Source organism: Pleurodeles waltl, chromosome 6, assembly GCF_031143425.1.
Source record: "Pleurodeles waltl isolate 20211129_DDA chromosome 6, aPleWal1.hap1.20221129, whole genome shotgun sequence".
Classification (NCBI taxonomy): Eukaryota; Metazoa; Chordata; class Amphibia; order Caudata; family Salamandridae; genus Pleurodeles; species Pleurodeles waltl.
Window position 1 is genome coordinate 331600683 of NC_090445.1, and position 18862 is coordinate 331619544.

Sequence of the window (18862 nt, forward strand, 5' to 3'; positions counted from 1 at the left end):
GACCACAAGTCGTTTGTCAGTATGTTGTCCCCAGGAGGTAGGTGCTTCTTGATGGGTATGTTGGCCAGATTAGGTTCAATGTTGTAAGGCTTTCAGTATAGAATTCAGTATATGTCCGGTAGGGAAATTTACATACTGAGTGCATGTCTAGGTTGCCTGTGGATGGGAATGGAATGCCGCAATACTAAGAGATGGAATGCGATGCAGACCACACCTTTAGTGATATTGTTAAATGTCTAAATACTGATGGTGTGGAAGCTGTATCAGAGGATGAGTGGAAGGCTGGAATGGAGAAGGATACGATCATCAGTGCAATGATACAATATGTTGAACAGGAATGGCCCCATGAGCGTAATGTCCATAGCTGGTGGCTATATGTAGAGTGCTCAATGCGTTGACTTTAGCCAGTGTTATCTTGGTAAGTCGGGACAAAAGTGCTCCTCCAGCTGGAGTGCAAAAGAAATCGTTCAAACTGTTCTACCAAGGCCATCCTGGAGTGTCATTTAATCCTGGAGAGTCAGTTACTAAGCGTACCAAATATTATTGGTGGCCTGCAATGGATTTGGTCCTAAATGCCTGGCTACGTAGATGTTCTACATGTGCACACAGTAAGAAGCTATTAGATAGTGTCAGGTACAGTGGCTGCTGAGTTTTCTCTTACCTTGAGGACATTTGTTGAACTTCGAAACATGTCCCAGGGAAATGTGGACTTGAGCCCTTAAAAATCTCTGCATACCTGCTCTTTGGTTTAGTTTGTAGTGTAGTGTAGCCATTTTTAATATAGCCTTTGCAACTTTGCTTAAAGCATTAGGCCTCTGTGCACTTTGTTCTAGATGCATTTTATTTAGCCTTGCACTGTTATTTTTCAATAGCCAGTTTCACGGTCTTGTTTTATTTTCTTCTATCACACTGTTTAGCTTACTTCAGCACCGGAGTTCTCAAACAATACATTCTTGCTCGCTCTGTGCTTCAGTCAAGGATACAGTCTGGTACATTGCCGATAGACGTGGTAGGAGTTTAGTCTTTAGGGTTCGTAGAAAGTACACATTCTTACGTGGGGACGTTTCTTAGAACACCGGCGTGTTGATTATAAAAACACTTCCTAGTCCTGGTACACGTAAGAGGGAGATTCCGACCAGGGAACCACAACTAGACGCTGACTGCCCTGTTGCAGATGCTGATCCAGATCACAGGCCTTTGCTCAGGTATGAGGGTTGATGTCCTCCCGGGGGAACCTAAAAGGCAGGCTTAGAGCTTAACATGCTGTGCTCAAAATAGAACTTAGAAGAGAGAACGTAATCTAGTAGCACTATGATAGCGTTATTCTTATGTTTCACTCTCCTCGTTACTATTTTAATCCTACTGTGTTGTACGGTTCTGGTTATTGTGGCTCACGCTTTGTTATCTAAAACGCAGTTGTTTTATTAAACCAATCTTTAAAACTCAAACTGCCTTTGTCATTCATATATGAGACTGCACTGTGTATGAGAGAACTGGTTGGGATCTGAGTGACCATGACTTCCCTGGGAAGCACGAAGATGTCATTCGCTCGGCTGCCCAATCATCTCTTCCCTCTGGGAGAGATGAGGCACTGCTAGTTAGCCGGAGCAAAACCGGATTGAGGGTGACAAGGGTCCTTCGCCGTGGGTTAGACTTAGTCCCCCACCCTGTGAACGACCCTGCTACCCAAAAATCCAGTAGTCTCATTAGGATAAGGAGAGCCTACGCAACAGTAGTTTGTTCCTGGAGACCTGAATCTAACTATAAGGGTTCCTGTTGAAGCGTAAATTGTTGCAAATGTGCAAGTATTTGCATCAAGGTGCTAATCTTTCACAAGAGAAGTATTGTTGTATAAGGAAGAAACTAGCAATAGCACTAAAATACAACCCGTATCCAAATGCCAGTGCTACTTTATCTGGTAAATAAAAGTGAAGTTATCCTAGTTGTAACTTCATATGTTATCAGAACACAAAAAATATGGACAAGCACCAGTAAGATCGTCAAAAAATAAATATGGGCAGACATGCAAAAAATGTAATGAAAGTGGGAGCCTTAAGTATGTTCAGTAAGCCAGCACTCCTGACCGAATATGGGCGGACTAATAAATCTGAAATTCTGATATTAGTGAGAACTCACTATATGTGGACCGACCAAGACCTTTTAAAATGATTTTTCCTATCCATATGTTATTTTAAAAAGCATGGTTAATCTTTGCCTCTGGGTTTACTCAGTTTGGTGCATTAAAGAATTTATTAGTGTGAGTTTGGCTGGTAGACCTCCGTACCTGAACGCAGCAATGATTAAAAGAAACATTTTTAGTGCCAGCTGGCTGAAAGCAGGGATCCCATCCCTCATATTTTGCTGCCGATCGTAACCTAGAGAATCACTTTAGCTTTTTCAATATCAATGTTTAATTCAACTGAGTGGGCAAGACATGTTAACGAGCTCCTAATCTCCTGTTATATATTTCTGCAGCATGTGTTTACGTACCAGAGCATGAGTGTGAACCACATGTAAACGGCTTGGAACAGCACATTATACTGAGATGCCTGCTTAGGAAATCCTTCTCTGGGTTAGCTCTACATTGCCTGTTCCCACAGTGCCATTTATTCTTCAGGGAATGCAACCCTGTGAAGGAAGTTGAGGGAATAACGAGAGACTATTGTGAGCGTTGCCTCCAGTTCTGGGACTATGGAGACTATCTAAGGAGTTGTGTGTCTACTCCTGGAGGCCATGTCTAGAACATCGTAAGCAGCTTTGTCTAGAGCTGCATAAGGTTAATAAAAGTCTTGGCAGATGCAGGGGTAGATACTATCAAAATGAGGCATTGTTTAAACCACAAGTACTGTGAGAATAAGCAATGGAGGGAGGAAGAGTAGACAGAAGGACATAACAGAAGATGTGGGAATTAGTAAAAGGTGGGGAGAGATGCATGGGTTGGCACGTGCCTGTCTGCCTTCATCCATCACTCTCACTCACCTCCATCAGAGTATGTCTCCATGCCATAGCCATCTTGTAGTCCATCACTCCACGCACCCTCGTACTTGGCCCCAGAAAGGCTCTGGCGTACCCCGCAGCGGCCCTTCAGTCCATGGCTCCACTCCCCTCGGTAAACCCACTTGCCTTTGGCTTCCACACCAAGGCCGTTGCGCTTGCCCTGGGCCCAGCAGCCCTGGTAGGTGTTACCGCTGGGCCAGGTGTAAACACCAAGTGACTCAAAGCCACGGCACCACAATCCACTGTACTCGCCCTGGCGCCCAGGACCTGTGCACACCCCATACCCGTGCGCCCGGCCATCTTCCCAGTCCCCCACGTAGCATCCGCCATCGTCAAATTCAAACTTGCCCCCGTGTGACATGCATGGGCCGTGCTTCCGCCCCGCGGGGGCTCTGTCAGGGGGGGACGCAGGTCACTCCCTGCTCCCCAGGCGTTGCAAACTCATCCCCTTCCCACACAGCACTGCAGCAAAAATCTCACATCTGTAGAATGGGTCTGTGGCAGGCTTTTGTTGTAGACTACTGTCCACCACGAGCTTTGCTGCCTTGGTGAGTGTGCACCACAAGCCTTGAACTGCAGCCAGTGGCTGATGCCTGAGTTGGGTTGTGTATCTGTGTCCGATGTCTGCCTTAGATTTAGGAACTTTTTTCACAGAGTGCCTACTGCTTGTGTTGAGTTTGCGCTCTAAGTCCACTTTGTGCGTTAGGTTGTGGCTTGATGTCTGCAGCCAGCTTTGGCGGGCAGCTCTGCATCCACCATGCACATCCAGTTGATAGGCTGTGTTGTCTGATTGGTGACACGATCTCTCCTCAACAATCTTGATTAAGATGATGATGCATTTGGTAGAACCGCTCGTTCAGGTGCCCCCGCACATGGGAGGAAGAAGATGTTACAACAGTCTTGCCCAGTAGAAAATGTTTGGATAACTCCAGCTACTTGAGGGCATGAAACTAAAGTGGAAAGAGAAACAGAGAATTAATCAGGAGCAGGTCCAGGGAAATTACACTTCCTTTCAAACAATCTAGCTGTACACATCTGTCTGAGAAATGCAGCACTGCACCACACTCGAATCACACTGTTATTGTTTTTTAGTATTTGTATAGTGCTTAGTATGCCATTAATATGGTATAGCACCGGCAGTAAGTAGAACGGGGTATGATCTTATACACACTTCATTTGCAGGCCAGAGTCTGGTTCATTTTTGTAAAGGTATGCGTACAGCAGGGTGAGTATGTAATTTTTAAGTGTTGGGAGCTTGACACTAGTGGGCTGCGAATAATCCAGAACAGCACCACACTCACGGGCCTAAACAGCACTACACTCTAACCCTGTCCAAAGAATAAAATACTTCTTCACACTATAATTCGATCTGCTTTTGTTTTGGGGGATTTTTCATATTGAGCCGCTTTGTGTGTGTTGGCGTTGTTTGTAGTTTCCCAGTGTTTGTATTTAATCCAGGGACAGAATTCAGTAGGCCCCTTCATTTGGTCTTGTGTTTCTGTGGGTCACTTTACATATAGTTACCATGCCCTCCCATCTCTGTTTGATCTTCCTTGAGCCATGTTTTGAGAGCACTGCAGGCCGGATTCAGTCAGGCCTAGTTTGCTATGTACTTCTAGAGCCAGGAACCTGGACACTCACATACTACTCCGCCCTCCTTGGAAGTCACCAGGGAAAGAGCAAGGCAGCTGAATAGAAACTGCGCAATGGCCGCGGTTATAAGCAATCACAGAGATCCTGCTTTCAGCTCACTCCTTCCCCAAAGGAAACAAGCCCTGATTCCACGCTCCCCTGCATCGGGAACAACACATGAGCGTATCTAATCCAATAATTGCAAAATGTGGACGCTGAAATAGCGATAGGAAACCTCGGCGCGGAGTTATGCATCAAGCTTTTTTCAACTTCGCAGCACACAAAAGGATTATGTGGGTGTCAGTACCAGTTATGGGATCACAGGGCAGGCAGGGGGTTTCCGAGCCCCACGCATGGTAGCTTAGGGCCTTTTACCTCCTTCCTCATGGGGCCCGGTCCTCCATGGTCCTGCAAACTGAACACCAGGTACATTTGTTCAGCACTTGACTCACAGTGGCAGACCAAGGGTTTTCAGGGAGGTAGTCTGACGGTAGAGACTCGGAACTCAACATCTGTGCAACAAGAACAGTAATTGCTATCCAGCCAGTGCTTCTTTTTGTGAAAAATAAAAGTACTTTATTACACTCCAAAATGCAGTATTACACACAGAAACAACAGGCATGCGGTTTACACATACACTGCTGGGTATTTCTATACATAAACTAATCAGGTTTAAATGTAAGCACAGATGGAGGCTCAATATCAAAGGAGGGAGCTGCTTCCTCGGTTCTTTCCTTCGTAGGTCAGTCCTTTCTAATGTCCCTACACTGAGTCTTAAAATGTATCGCATTGTCTTATTGTCTCAATCCGCTTTATTTTAGTGCATGAAGCACTTATAAGAGATGACCAGATGAGCGTGTCTGGGGTTCATGAGTTAGGTGTGGTGGAGCCCCGGCTGCTTCAGTTGTCTGCATGTCTCAGTGCACTGGTCAGAGCTCATCGGGACACCTTTTATCTGCTCAAGGGCTTTGCTGGAGTGTTGCATGGAGACCAAGCCAGTTGACAGAATCAGCACCAGTCACTTCAGCACTTGCCTGTGATGACCTCTGGGGGATTAGAGTGGTTGCTCGTAGCTATTAGAGTTTCAGGACATGTTTTTCCCTAACTGTTGATGTCAGGTCACAGTCGCTTGTAGCTGCATCTGCTTGAGGTGACGGCCACTCTTAGCTGCAGAACACTTGGGTGTATCAAAATAGAAGCTGTCACACCTCCAGCAGGATGAACAGTTGACTTGAAGTTAGGCCAGGGGGACCCATTTCAAACTCTGGTATGTGCATACTCATCATAGCAATCTGCGTTTTCTGAGGCTCCTCCAATGCTCCTGGGCACAACGACTGGGCTTCTACTTTTTGACTCTCTTTCTGCCGCCCCTAGCGACTCCTTACATTCTCTCAGCAGGCCAGCAGCTTTAAGGTCACAGGAAGACCCATAGATCCTCTCAGGAATATTGCAGACTTCAGGGGATGTGAACTTATCTCTTCAAGACTGGCTACATAAGAAACCAGTCCTATATGTTATGATTTTTTCAAGTAATCTACAGAGCACCCCCTCCCTTATTCAAAGAAGAAATTAAAACCAAGTAGGAATGTTTTGGTCCCACTTTCGTAGTCATTTTTCAGACAAGGGATGTCGATCCCACTGTCAAAGCCTTGGAAATAATTTGGGGCAGTTTCTCCTTTTTTTGTGTTTTCCAACTGTTTGGAGCAGACATAGTTTTGTCTCTGGTGTGGCTCATCTCAGTTGAGTGACAAGCAGCATCTCCAACATGACCATGCACAACAGCAGCACACTAAAGTGTGAAACCGTTTGGGAGTAGCACTTAATGGAAGAAAAGAGGATAGGCTGTGCCCGAAAGATTCTCTGTACACCTGAAAAGAAATCTTCTGAAGCACTATCTCCTGCTCTCATTCATCCCTGATGACAATGCATAGAGTGATATAGGGCCCGATCCAGAGTTTGGCAGAGGGGGATTACTCGGTCACAAACATTACGGATATCCCGATCCCATAATAGGCTCTGGAGATCATAATACTGCGGACGGGACATCCGTCACGTTTGGGACGGAGTAACCTGTCCGCCAAACTCTAAATCAGGCTCATAATCTGTAGGTGGGCCACCATATTTACTCCTGCATTACTAAAGCTGCCCTGGCTCCATCCTCCCACACTTCAGTGTCTGGGGCTGTTCCCTCAACCCAGGAATGCCACCAAAACACTTCCTTGTCTTGTGCTATGTTATACCAGTGGCCATCCAAAATGGATACTACTGGTCTGGTAGAAAATACACTCACATTGACCATGGAGTCCTACTAACAGCATCACATACACATAGTACACATGCACACCGACTCTGGATGTCAGCGTAAGATCTGGGCACTACGTTCAAGTGGAACTTTACATGAGTGGGACTGGTAGGCACCACACTCTTCCTAAGCAGGAAAAAGACTTGTTTATGACTATCAATTCTAAATCATATATTATGCTACCACTTCTGGTTAATGTATATGTCCAAGGGCACAGACAGTAGTTTAATGTCAGCTGCGGATTCACTTGGAGCTCCAACCCAGATCATAGTACCAGGCTGTGGGTTTCACAGCTTGCGGGATAACTACAACAGACACTCATGACCACAGCCACAGCACGGAAACCGCCCTCATCGCAGTCACCAACGACATCCGAACCCTACTGGACAACGGAGAAACAACCACCCTCATCCTCCTCGACCTCTCGGCTGCTTTCGACACCGTCTGCCACCGCACCCTAATAACCCACCTCCGCTCCACCGGTATCCTAGGACAGGCCCTGGACTGGATCATCTCTTTCCTCTCTGACCGTTCTCAAAAATTCTACCTCCCGCCTTTCCGCTCGGAACCCACCGAGATCATCTGCGGCGTCCCACAAGGCTCCTCGCTCAGCCCTACTCTCGTCAATGTCTACATGAGCCCCCTCGCCGACATCGCACGCAAACACAACATCAACATCATCTCCTACACCGACGACACCCAGCTGATACTCTCCCTCACCAAAGACCCAGCCACCGCAAAAAACAACCTGCATGATGTAATGAAAGACGTCGCAGAATGGATGAAACTCAGCCGCCTGAAGCTGAACTCAGACAAGACGGAAATCCTCATCCTTGGAAACTCCCCGTCTGCCTGGGACGATTCCTGGTGGCCCACGGCCCTGGGCACCACACCGACCCCCTCAGACCACGCACACAACCTCGGATTCATCCTGGACCCCCTTCTCACCATGACCAAGCAAGTCAACGCCGTCTCATCCTCTTGCTTCCTCACACTTTGCATGCTCCGAAAGATTTTCCGCTGGATCCCCGCCGACACCAGAAGAACTGTGACCAACGCCCTCGTCACAAGCCGCCTGGACTATGGAAACACCCTATACGCAGGAACCACCGCAAAACTTCAGAAACGTCTTCAGCGCATACAAAACGCCTCCGCACGCCTCATCCTCGACGTACCCCGCCACAGCCACATCTCCACCCACCTGTGACACCTGCACTGGCTACCCGTCAACAAAAGGATCACCTTCAGGCTCCTCACCCACGCACACAAAGCCCTCCACAACAAGGGACCTGAATACCTCAACCGTCGCCTCACCTTCTACACGCCCACCCGCCAGCTTCGCTCCACCAGCCTCGCTCTCGCCGCTGTCCCTCGCATCCGCCGAACCAACGCAGGGTGGAAATCCTTCTCCTACCTGGCGGCCAAGACGTGGAATTCCCTCCCCGCCCACCTCAGGACCACCCAGGACCACCTCGCCTTCCGGAGGCATCTCAAGACCTGGCTTTTCGAGCAGCAGTGACCCCCCCCCCTAGCGCCTTGAGACCCTCACGGGTGAGTAGCGCGCTGTATAAATACCGTCATTGATTGATTGATTGATGATGCTTTTGCACACTAGGCTGAAAGAAAAATGTCAGGATACTAATACTAAATATCATACTGCTGGATTACTTGTGTTAGGGGTTCCACGTCTGTGTTACCATCCAAGGGACATTCTCATCCCAAGAGAGGGTCCTTTTCCTCTCTTATTTTTCAGAAGCTGAACTCTTTCTAGATGGACTGAAACGAGAGGCTTTCCAACCTTTCCGAAAACTCTGTAAATAATAGAACTGATAATTTCCATCAGCCTTTGTGTAAGTGCCTAGCTATAGTCAGTGTTTTCCTGTACTTATTTCACTGCAAGGTCTTCGTAAGTAAATCATCATTGATGAGCGCTAAAGTTCTGCTGGCGTTTATTACTGCACAGTTTCCAAAATACCAGAGGCCTTTTAGGCCGCATGATTTGACGAAAAAGGGTATGAATGTGCAAGATTCTTCAAAAAACATAACCTTAACTTTATTCTGGATGAGAATGGAAAATGGTAAAACCTCTAAAGGTCATGGCCTTAAGAGCTATTGGTGCATTGAACTGCACCATTTCATCACTGGTTCATCATGCAATATCCGCTCACCAGTCCCACCAAGTACTTCTCTTAGTTCCATCTACACTCTCCTTTCACCAGTCTATCTCTACAGCTACCTTTTCTCATTATTCTTCCACAACCCTTCCCTAAGTATCTTTCCTCGGTCCTAAATGTGCCAGCCCTTCACCAGTTCCTTTCTCCAGTGCCACCTCACTAGCTCTCTGTAGTGTTTCATTTCATTTGGTGTTTTCTGGTGCTCAGCACCAGTAACTATTTCTTAACACCAGCACTTTGCTTATTTACCACATGGTGCCAGTATCTGATTATTTTTAAAAGAGCCCATTAACAGACAAGAAAACAATGTGATACCTTAAGAAAGATCATACCAGTGCACTAAGGTCATTTTTATAGCTGTATGTGAACTGGCATAATGGAAACTGTAACATGTGTAGGATTGTGATGGTTAGGGGATAGCACTGGTAAGGGCATTTAGCAGCAGTGGCAGGGGCAACCAGTGGTCCAAGCTGCATTGGCAGCCTGACAAATACCTAGGGACCTGGAACATTCTTTTTTTTAGAAGTTAAGTGCTGGCTTTCCATTACAACCATTCCTATGTCAACTTTACCAGTCCATTCTGCCAAGCGCCCACTAAGGAGGGTTTTCTTTTGATTCCACCCATTTCCCTCCACCCAGAGGCACCCAGCCATCAGTCCCGCTCACCACTGTATTTACTCACTAGTACCTTCCACTTACCACCACAATGTACTATCCCCCAAAAAGCATCCACGTCCCTATGCAATCTAGTCTTTTATGGCAAATATTGTTTCTTGGCACTGTTGAGAAAAATAAGTTGAAAGAGGACTTTAACAAGTGGAACTTCAGATGACATACAAGTTAGAATTTGTCCGGGAAAAGAAGCGTGGTTGACGGTGTTGAAGGCAGCCAGTATACTGTATATAAAAGAGAATCAGTGCCCTGATACTGATGTAAAGCAGTTCCCTTCTTGGTTTTGTCCAATGCAGGAAGCGCCACTAACTCTGCTCTTGTGGCTGCCCTAAAGATTGTTTTGTGAGGTCTAGAATGTTATCCTTTCTCGCAGAGTCTTGGAACTGGTTTGTGTCTACTGCTTCTGCTGCACTGGCCAATAATGTCAGCTGTAGAATCCGCCAATAATTGACCAGGTCAGCTCAGCCCAAAAATTATATCTTCAACAGGGGTCTTACCATTGTATATTTGCAAGCATTTAGATCCTTCAGAAGATCAAGAAATTGTTACACTTTTCTGCAGTTAACGCAGCAATTTCCAGAACCAAAGTCTGTAGGACTTGGGCAGAAAAAGGTCAACACAAACCAGAGCAACAGGTGGATAGTAGCTCAGAACATCATTCCTCTGTCCACAAAGGTTTAAAATTGGAGTATCGTCTGCAGACACAGATTAGGATGGTGTGCTTTGCTGCAGAGAGGACATCAATATCCACTCTGGCTTCTACTGCAATTCAGGGCTTTCAGCATTTGTCAGAAAGGTATTAGGCTAATTTATCACATAGCTCTTTTTGGCTATAGGGGCATTACAATCCAAAATTACCTTGTAGAGGTTTTTGGCTTGATTGGAATGTTCCCTGATAACTTACATTAAGTTGTATTTTTTGTTGACTTTATGTGCTCATAGTAGGTAAAAAATGGCATGAGGTTTTAACTAGGGGTGGGCAGACCTCGTGGAGCTTCACTGTACATAAAAACTGCATGAGAATTCACAGAGTTCTGCCAACAGGCAGAAACTATCCAGCTTGTGCTGAAATTTAGTGCCGGTAGTGTGAGCAGCGCTTAAAATCAGTTCGAACTGCACCTTGCGTTGTGCAGGAAAGCATAGGCATTGGAAGTAATTTTGCCGCTGCTCGAGTGGAAAAGCTACTTCAGCGTCAGCAAATTTACTTGAACAGTAACCCTCTGACTGTGACCGCTCATGCTAGAAAATCACATTAGAGGATGCCAAATATTGCCTGCGCTCGCCAGCTTGCATTTTAGGGTGTCTCGCAGCAGAAAAATTCCTCCATGCTGCAATTGCCAAAATCTGGCAAGAACTCTGCATTAAAGAGTAATGCTGTCAGACAAAATTCTGCCAATTCTGCAGGAGGAATTAAAAAATCTGCCCACCCCTAGTTTTAAACCACCAGCTCCACTCCACTCGACAAACTTCAAGCTTTAAACTTTGGAGTTCACGAGAGAACCATTTGTTTCTCAAGAAAGAACATTTAGAATGTTTGTTTCTATTAGACATTGAGCATCAAAGATCTAACTAATAATATTGTTTAGCCGAATTAAACTCTCATGGACCTCCTGATAAGAGATTAGGGAGGTTAGCTCTGTCAGATGACGTTTTTGTTCAAAAGAGATATGTCGGCTGGAAACAGATTTCTAGTCCCAGCCTTTTAGCTTTACAAAGTTGTTTAGAATAAGGACCATAGAGGAGCTTGTCATCAATGGATCCACCACCATACCAACGAAAGTGACAATCAGTACAATCCTCCTCTTCTGCATGGCAACACAATCAAACGGGTGATGCAACTAGTCTCTACAGAGCTGCTTGCAGTATTCTGCTGTAATCCTCACACCACCACCATATACCCACCACCAAACAAAATATTAGAAGTGCATTTGTCAACACTAATACTAAAGCAAAACCCCAAATGACTCCCGACATCCCTTACACACATCCACAATCACCACCATGTCACGACTTGCATCCTATCCTCAACCACTGACACCAACAAACCATCCATGACTACCCCCAAACCCATTTTTAATCTGCATTGATATTGCCATCACCACCATCACCCCTGACATGACCTGGCTCACTCCCACATCAGCTGCAGACATTGCCACGGCAACCCCCAGCGACTTTAAGATGAAACACCACAACCACACCTACAGACGCCAAGGGGGCATCGCCGTCGTCCACAAGTAATCAATCACATGCACCACCACCACCAACGACGACACCACACTGATTATGGAACACATGAATTTCCAGCTCCATACTGATGCCAAAACCACCATTAACGGCACTCCCGCATACAGACCATCTGGACCACATACCAGCCTCAGTGACATCATCAGTGAATTCATCAACAAGCTCGCTGTTGAATCCGAACACTACATCTTCCTGGGAGATCTTGCTTCCACTTGGACGACTCCACCGACACCAATACCACTGACCTTCTAGAAAGACTAGCCAATGTCGGCCTCAAGCAGATAGTCATCGACCCCACACACGAAGCAGGACACACGCTAGAGCTCATCCTCACGTCCAGCAACAGAATCAGATACAGCCACACATTGGAACTCAAATGGACGGATCACTCCATCATACACTTCACATTCACTGGCCCACTGCACACCACCCCCAACCAACACAAAGCTCCCTACTGCAGCTGGACCAAGGTAACTGATGCCCTCAGCACCACCCAGCCCACAACAATCACCAGCCTGGACCAAACAGTAGAGAATTTCAACAAATTGATCACCAACACGGCCAACTTAGTTGCCCCCACCACACCACCCAAGACGCACAGACCCACCAAATGAGCCAGCTGGTACACAACTGAACTCAGCGCCTGAAAACGCAAGTGTAAACAACTGGAAGGAAGCTGGTGAACCAGTAGAAACTACACTGACCGAGCCGTCTACAAATTAGCCCTGACTGACTACCACCACCGGCTCAAAGCAGCAAAAAAGGAGGCCCTGACACACCAGAACGAGACCATCTCCAACCAGACCAAGGAACGCTTCACCATCATCAGAGAATTCACATGCCCGTCAGCCACAGAGACCTCAATCCCTCCCTCACAGGAACTCTGTGGCGCCTTCGCTAACCACTTCCACAATAAAATAGCAACCATCTACAGAAACTTCAATCACAAACCTACTGATCTCCTCAGCAACCCATCAACCACAACCACCCACTTACCACATGGGAACAAATAAGCACACTGACAAGAATCACCCTGATGAAATCCATCCATTTAGAAGCACCCATCGACCCATGCCCCCACCGGCTCTTCAGGAGCACCAAGATCAGCCACCAGCTCACCACCATCCTCAATGCATCCACTACTACTGTCACCTTTCCCAGTGCATGGAAACACACTGAGGTGAGATACCTCCTCAAGAAACCTTTGGCCAACCCCAGCGAGCTCCAGAGCTACCGCCCCATCTCCCTCTTTCTGTTCATCACCAAAGTCCTAGAAAAGGCCATCAACCACCGAATATCTGGAAAGAAACAAACTGCTGGACCCATCCAAATCAGGCCACACGATCCACATGCTCTGCAAAATTTCCAGATGGCTCTCCATCAACACTAGGAAAAATGTAACACAGGCCCTCATCACCAGACGACTTGACTACGGCAACCCACTATTCTGGCACCACCACCAAACTCATGCAAAGATTCCAGACTACCCAGAACGCAGCAGCCAGACTGATCCTCAACCTGCCCAAGAGAACACACATCACCCAGCACCTAAAAGACCTCCATTAGCTCCCTATCCAGAAGAGATGCCACTTCAAGCTCATTAATCATGCCTACATAGCCCTCCACAAACAAGGACCAGCCTACCTGAACCACCATCTGACTTTCCACTTACCTACCAGAAACCTCCACTCTGCATACTTTGCCCTAACTCTGACGTCACCCATCCACGGCAGCCGGTTCGGAGGATGCACCTTCTCTCACCTTGCTGCCAAAACCTGGAACCGCCTCACCCTTCGCTCTACACCCTCGCTGAACCAATTCAGGAAAGGACTCAAGACCTGGCTCTTTGACTGACACCTAGAGCAAAGCGCCTAGATACCCCTTGGGGTGATTAGCCATGCTATGTAAGTTCTACTTTACTTACTACTGACAACCTCTCAAAAGCACCAACTAACCAGTTACACCTTCCATAGAAAATTAAAAACTCCATCGCTCAGAGGATTTCAGAGTATCAGTGCAAGCTCTGGTACTCTCGCAAATAGACAGCAGTAATGCCATAATGACAGGCCTCCCTAAATCTACAATTTTACCCCACAAAGATATCTTGCTTGCCATGACTTGGCTGACTACAAACACAAGAAAATTAGACCACATAATGCTGGTCCTGAAACATCTTCACTGGCTTTCCCCAGAATTGGAAATGATCTTCAAGATCATCTACATAACACACACATCCATATACTTAGGACTCCTAGAATGTATGAAAGTGCTGCTTCACACTGCAGGGGGGGGGGGAATGCCAAGTTTGAAAGAAAGAATAATCTAAGAAATCTCCTCATCAAAGAGGAAAACTGCTGAGCAGATTCGCAACCAAATTCCCAAAGGCATAGCAAGAATTTCTGACCTTCTGTGACTATTGCAAAATGCGCCTGTTCAAACTTTGCGTTTGTCACCTTAAACTATGTAATGAGGAATTTGTATATACAGTTCTGATCTGTGACTGATATGTGATATAATGTATCTTTAGCTTTTACATGTAAGACACCTCACTGCAACTGTAGCTCGGTGTGCGCTTTATAAATGCTAGAAATTAATGATAACTACTGAATCGTCCACCAATGAAGCCCTTTGACATGAATCCACCACTGACGCTCCTCACACCCCTTTCATCAGAAGTAATGATATCACATATAACCCAGCCTCCTCTACCGTGATACAATTCACATCTACCAACACCAAAAAGAAGTCATACCCACCACTACATTCTCTAGCACATCCACCACAAACATTAACCAAACTCCATCCTTCGCAACCACCAACAACCTCTCAATTATGCCATCCCTTCCCCGTCCAGCACTTCTGCCACATGCACCTGCAGAGAAACCCATCATCCCCAAGCTTACATTCCTATCGAGACATTCAAACTCTTTGTCCACCACCTACACTCTTCATACTCCGTCCTCCGCCAACCTTCACGCCCTATTCCTCACCACATTGCTATGCAGTATCCACTACTATCACTGGCAGCCCCCATCTTCATCCATGCCGTACATCCCAAACTTCACTATCAAGACACCTTATACCCCTTTATTAAGCTAATACTGCCGACTCCCTTCACCACTCTTACTTCACAAACAACCTAGCTTTCACCACATCCACACAACACTTTACAAGTTGTCCTCCACCACTGATGTTCTTCTGGTGCCATCCTTCGCAATTGCATAGAAAACTCACACTGCATCATCTTCCAATACAAATCACTCCTTCATAACCCAGCACACTGTAGAACCAAGCCTGCTACCACGACTGTCATTGCTCATACCCATCCTCCACCAACTTCATAGACGCCACATAATCCTTCTCATTTACAGCCTTCTTCCATTCCCTACGATCACATCCTCGCCAAAACCACCATCGTCCTCTACTAACCACCACCTTATTCTGCACTAGCACCAACAACCCTAACAGCCCATCATCCCATCAATGATAGGCCTTACAATCTATCATCCACCACAGACAACACTGTCAGCCCTCTAACCTACCTTCCATCACCAACTTGTTTCAAACTTCAACCTTGATATCAAGTGAGACCCCTCATCCTCTGTCGTCAATCCCATTCCCAATTACACATCTCTCACCACCAACACCTACACATAACTCAGTCCCACCACTTCTGAAAAACCACCCTCAACCACAAGTAATCATTGCATCTTCCACCGCTGACACTCATTCTACCATCACCAACACACTTAACTTCCTACCATACACTCCCACTACCTTCCATCCCATCCCGTTCTCAATCTGAACCAATTGCACACCTCACACCCAGTCTTCTACCTCTGACATGGCTCATTTTATCTACAATAACCAGTGACAGACACCACTCACACCCTATTCTTTTTTTACACAGAAACCCCTCCCACCAGATCCACAAACAACACCCCTCGCAACCAATCCGCCCCACCGAAGACCACGCTTTTATCCAGTCTCCATACCACTCCTAACCTCTCTGACAATTGCCCCCCAGCGCCCCTTATACACTGTGCAACAAGACCTCTACCAGTCACACCACATATACTCTAAACTCCCCGACAAACACTTTAATGAATCTTCCACTAGTAGCTCCTCACACCCCATTCTCTACCGCTACTCTTGACACCTCATCATCGCCATGCCTTCTTACACCCCATTTTAACACCACGCTGAGACCACGCACGCCCCATCCTGCACCAACCACACTGACACCACACCTACCCACCACCATCGATACCCGTACCCTTCCCGACGCTGCTGAAAAGCATTAACCCCGCCATTTTTCATCGTGCCCAACCAACACTAATGCCGTTCGTCACCACTGCTCACAGCCTACAAAACCAAACCTCCAGTACTACCACCAGCCCGCACAGCACATCCCGTGACAGTGTTACTGACACCCTCACACCACATCTTCCAACAGGCACCCCTCACATACCATTCTCCAGATCTACAGACACCACTTATCCTCCACCACCTCTCACCACATCCTCCAACGACCCCACACCAGTAATCCCCCACCGCATATCACCAGCAGCACCCCTCGGCATCTCATTTCTTAAAGCGAAGACGACCACTCACCGACCGTGTGCCCCAGGTCCCCAGGTGACCACTGTATGGAGGCAGGCGAGCAGTGATGGGAAGGCTGTGCTGGAAAAATTGATACCACATTCGCAGACCACCATCACCAAGGTCTTATTCAGTGCTAGATGCGTGGTGCTCACCCTGGGCCGGGAGGACGTCCGGGGGCGCACGGTCCATCCAGGGGACTTGTGCGCGTGGCTGTGTTTACAGCCCACAGGAGCGCCCAGACGAAGACGGACAAGGGATGGGAAAGGCACCGTTAGATGGAGTAAAATGGGACTGATAATATGACAGTGCGACCCGATGTTTTTTTTTAAAAGATGGGGATGCTGGTTAATAAAAAACTAAAGGGTATTCTACGGACAGATGTAGGATAACAGTCTTTAATTGCCGGGTAGGTTGTGCGCTCTTGGCGGTGGCAGGTGTGCGAGGAGTCTCCCCCCACCTTCAGCCAGGAGGGCTCATCATCCTGGAGCAAATCAATGGCGCTGCTAGAGCGGCGTCACCAGGGGGTGGGGGATTAACAGCAGGGGAGGGACCCGGCCCGGCCCTATGGTGTAGGGCCCCATTGGGAGTGCCAGGCGAGACGGCGAGTGGCCATTGCTCGGCGTGTGCAGAGAGCGCGCATATTCTCCCACACCGTACACTGCGCACTGACGACTTCCACGGGTACATACAAATATTTGCGCACAGACTACTTCCGCACGTGCGCTCTTCGTACATGCTGCTGTGGCTTGTGCACTGTATTGCCATGTGTACATATGCATACACTACACACTTGCTGCTACCAAGCAGGCTCGCGTTGCGTTCCTTTGCGCCAAGCTCTGCTATGAAGGGTCTCCACTGCTGTCTCGTGCACACACACAAGCTCACGCCCTGCGCGGTCATACTATCTCGTGCACACACTGGTGTTAGACACATAAATATTGCATACACACTGCTGCCATCATTTCACACTGCTACACATATGCGCGTTGCGCACACAACCTCACACACATGGTTACCAGGGTACGCAGTGCATCCCTTTGTTACAGCCTCTATCCCCACCACAACTATTCATGTGTACACGGCGTACACACAACAGTGCTGCAGCTGTGCGCACTAATGTTATGAGTATGAACACGCACACATCATCTGAAGCACTTACCACCAGATGCATGCTGCTCCCACGCATACAACCTGCACGTACGGTGATACCACTCGGACTACAGTCACGTGTGACCACTGCTACCAGACATACACAGAACCTGCTAACTTCCATCAAAATTTTTACAAAGCGTCCACAGCGCACACACACACCCGACATAATTCTACAATGACTAACTGTTGCTACCATATATTCACAGTACACTGTGTCCGCACGGCTCTAACACAAGTCCACACAGGTGCACACTCTCTCCGTAGGCATTGTGTACAAGCATGCTACTACACGCCCATATGGATTCTCCGTTCGTGCAACAGTCTGCCACGGCTGTACACAATGCAACTGTGCATTTACACAGTGACACCAGACGTGCAAAAGGGGGCTCACTGCCACCACATCTGCACACTGTCACGTGTGCGTCTAGTTACCGTTTTTACGCGGAGCAACCTCCACCTTTCCTCATTTATGCACCACCTACTCTACATTTCCTTTGCCCCACCAACTCCCTTTCCATTCCATCCTCCAACACCCTCTTTTCCTTGGTTCATTTATTCATTCTTTTCCCCGCCATCGATTCTCTTCCCTATCTTTTCCTCCTTTCGATTCGTCCTCCCTCTATTTCTTCCTAAGTGCCATTTTCACCAGTTCCTTCTATCCCCCCTCACTCTTTCAATCCATTCCGCCTGCTCTTCACCCATACCTCCATTCCTCATTGCCTTCCACCCCGACTCCCCTTCTCCTCCTCCTGCTACCTCCTCCTTTCCCTCTCTCCTGCTGTCTCTGGGGACCGGCATCCTTCCTCAGCAGCATCTTCCACTGGTTGCCATGGTAGCAGAGAGGAGATTGGAGGCGGTGGTGGTCCAGGAGGGAGTGAGCAGCCCTGTGCTGTGGTTTTCAGTGTAATTCTACACAGGAAGGGAGGCAGCTGGTGCCATCATAGGCATGATCCGGGAAGGGGAAAGCGGACTTCTAGCACTTGAGTCCAAGCACAGAACCGCTCCCCCCTTGGAGAGTCAAAGGGGCTTTCCTTTAGCATGTGCGAGCTGGGCCCAAGTGAACCACAGACATGCCAGGCACATG

The 18862-nt window shown here is 47.5% G+C and overlaps 1 protein-coding gene across 3 annotated transcripts in view; it reads right to left on the reverse strand.

The window, feature by feature from the left end:
- The window catches only part of JPH4 (junctophilin 4), a 261994-nt gene extending 243339 nt beyond the window's left edge, over positions 1-18655 (reverse strand). Inside the window, exons 1-2 of one of the 3 annotated variants that reach the window (XM_069238198.1) lie at positions 18483-18655; positions 2980-3947 (exon numbers count right to left, since the gene is read on the reverse strand). In XM_069238198.1, the coding sequence (XP_069094299.1) occupies positions 2980-3358 (379 nt within the window). In that variant the 5' untranslated portion in view covers positions 3359-3947; positions 18483-18655. Of the gene's footprint in view, positions 1-2979; positions 3948-16635; positions 17316-18482 lie in introns of those variants that run through there. The other 2 variants (XM_069238197.1, XM_069238199.1) reach the window with 2 other exon arrangements.
- Between the last annotated feature and the right edge of the window lie 207 nt (positions 18656-18862).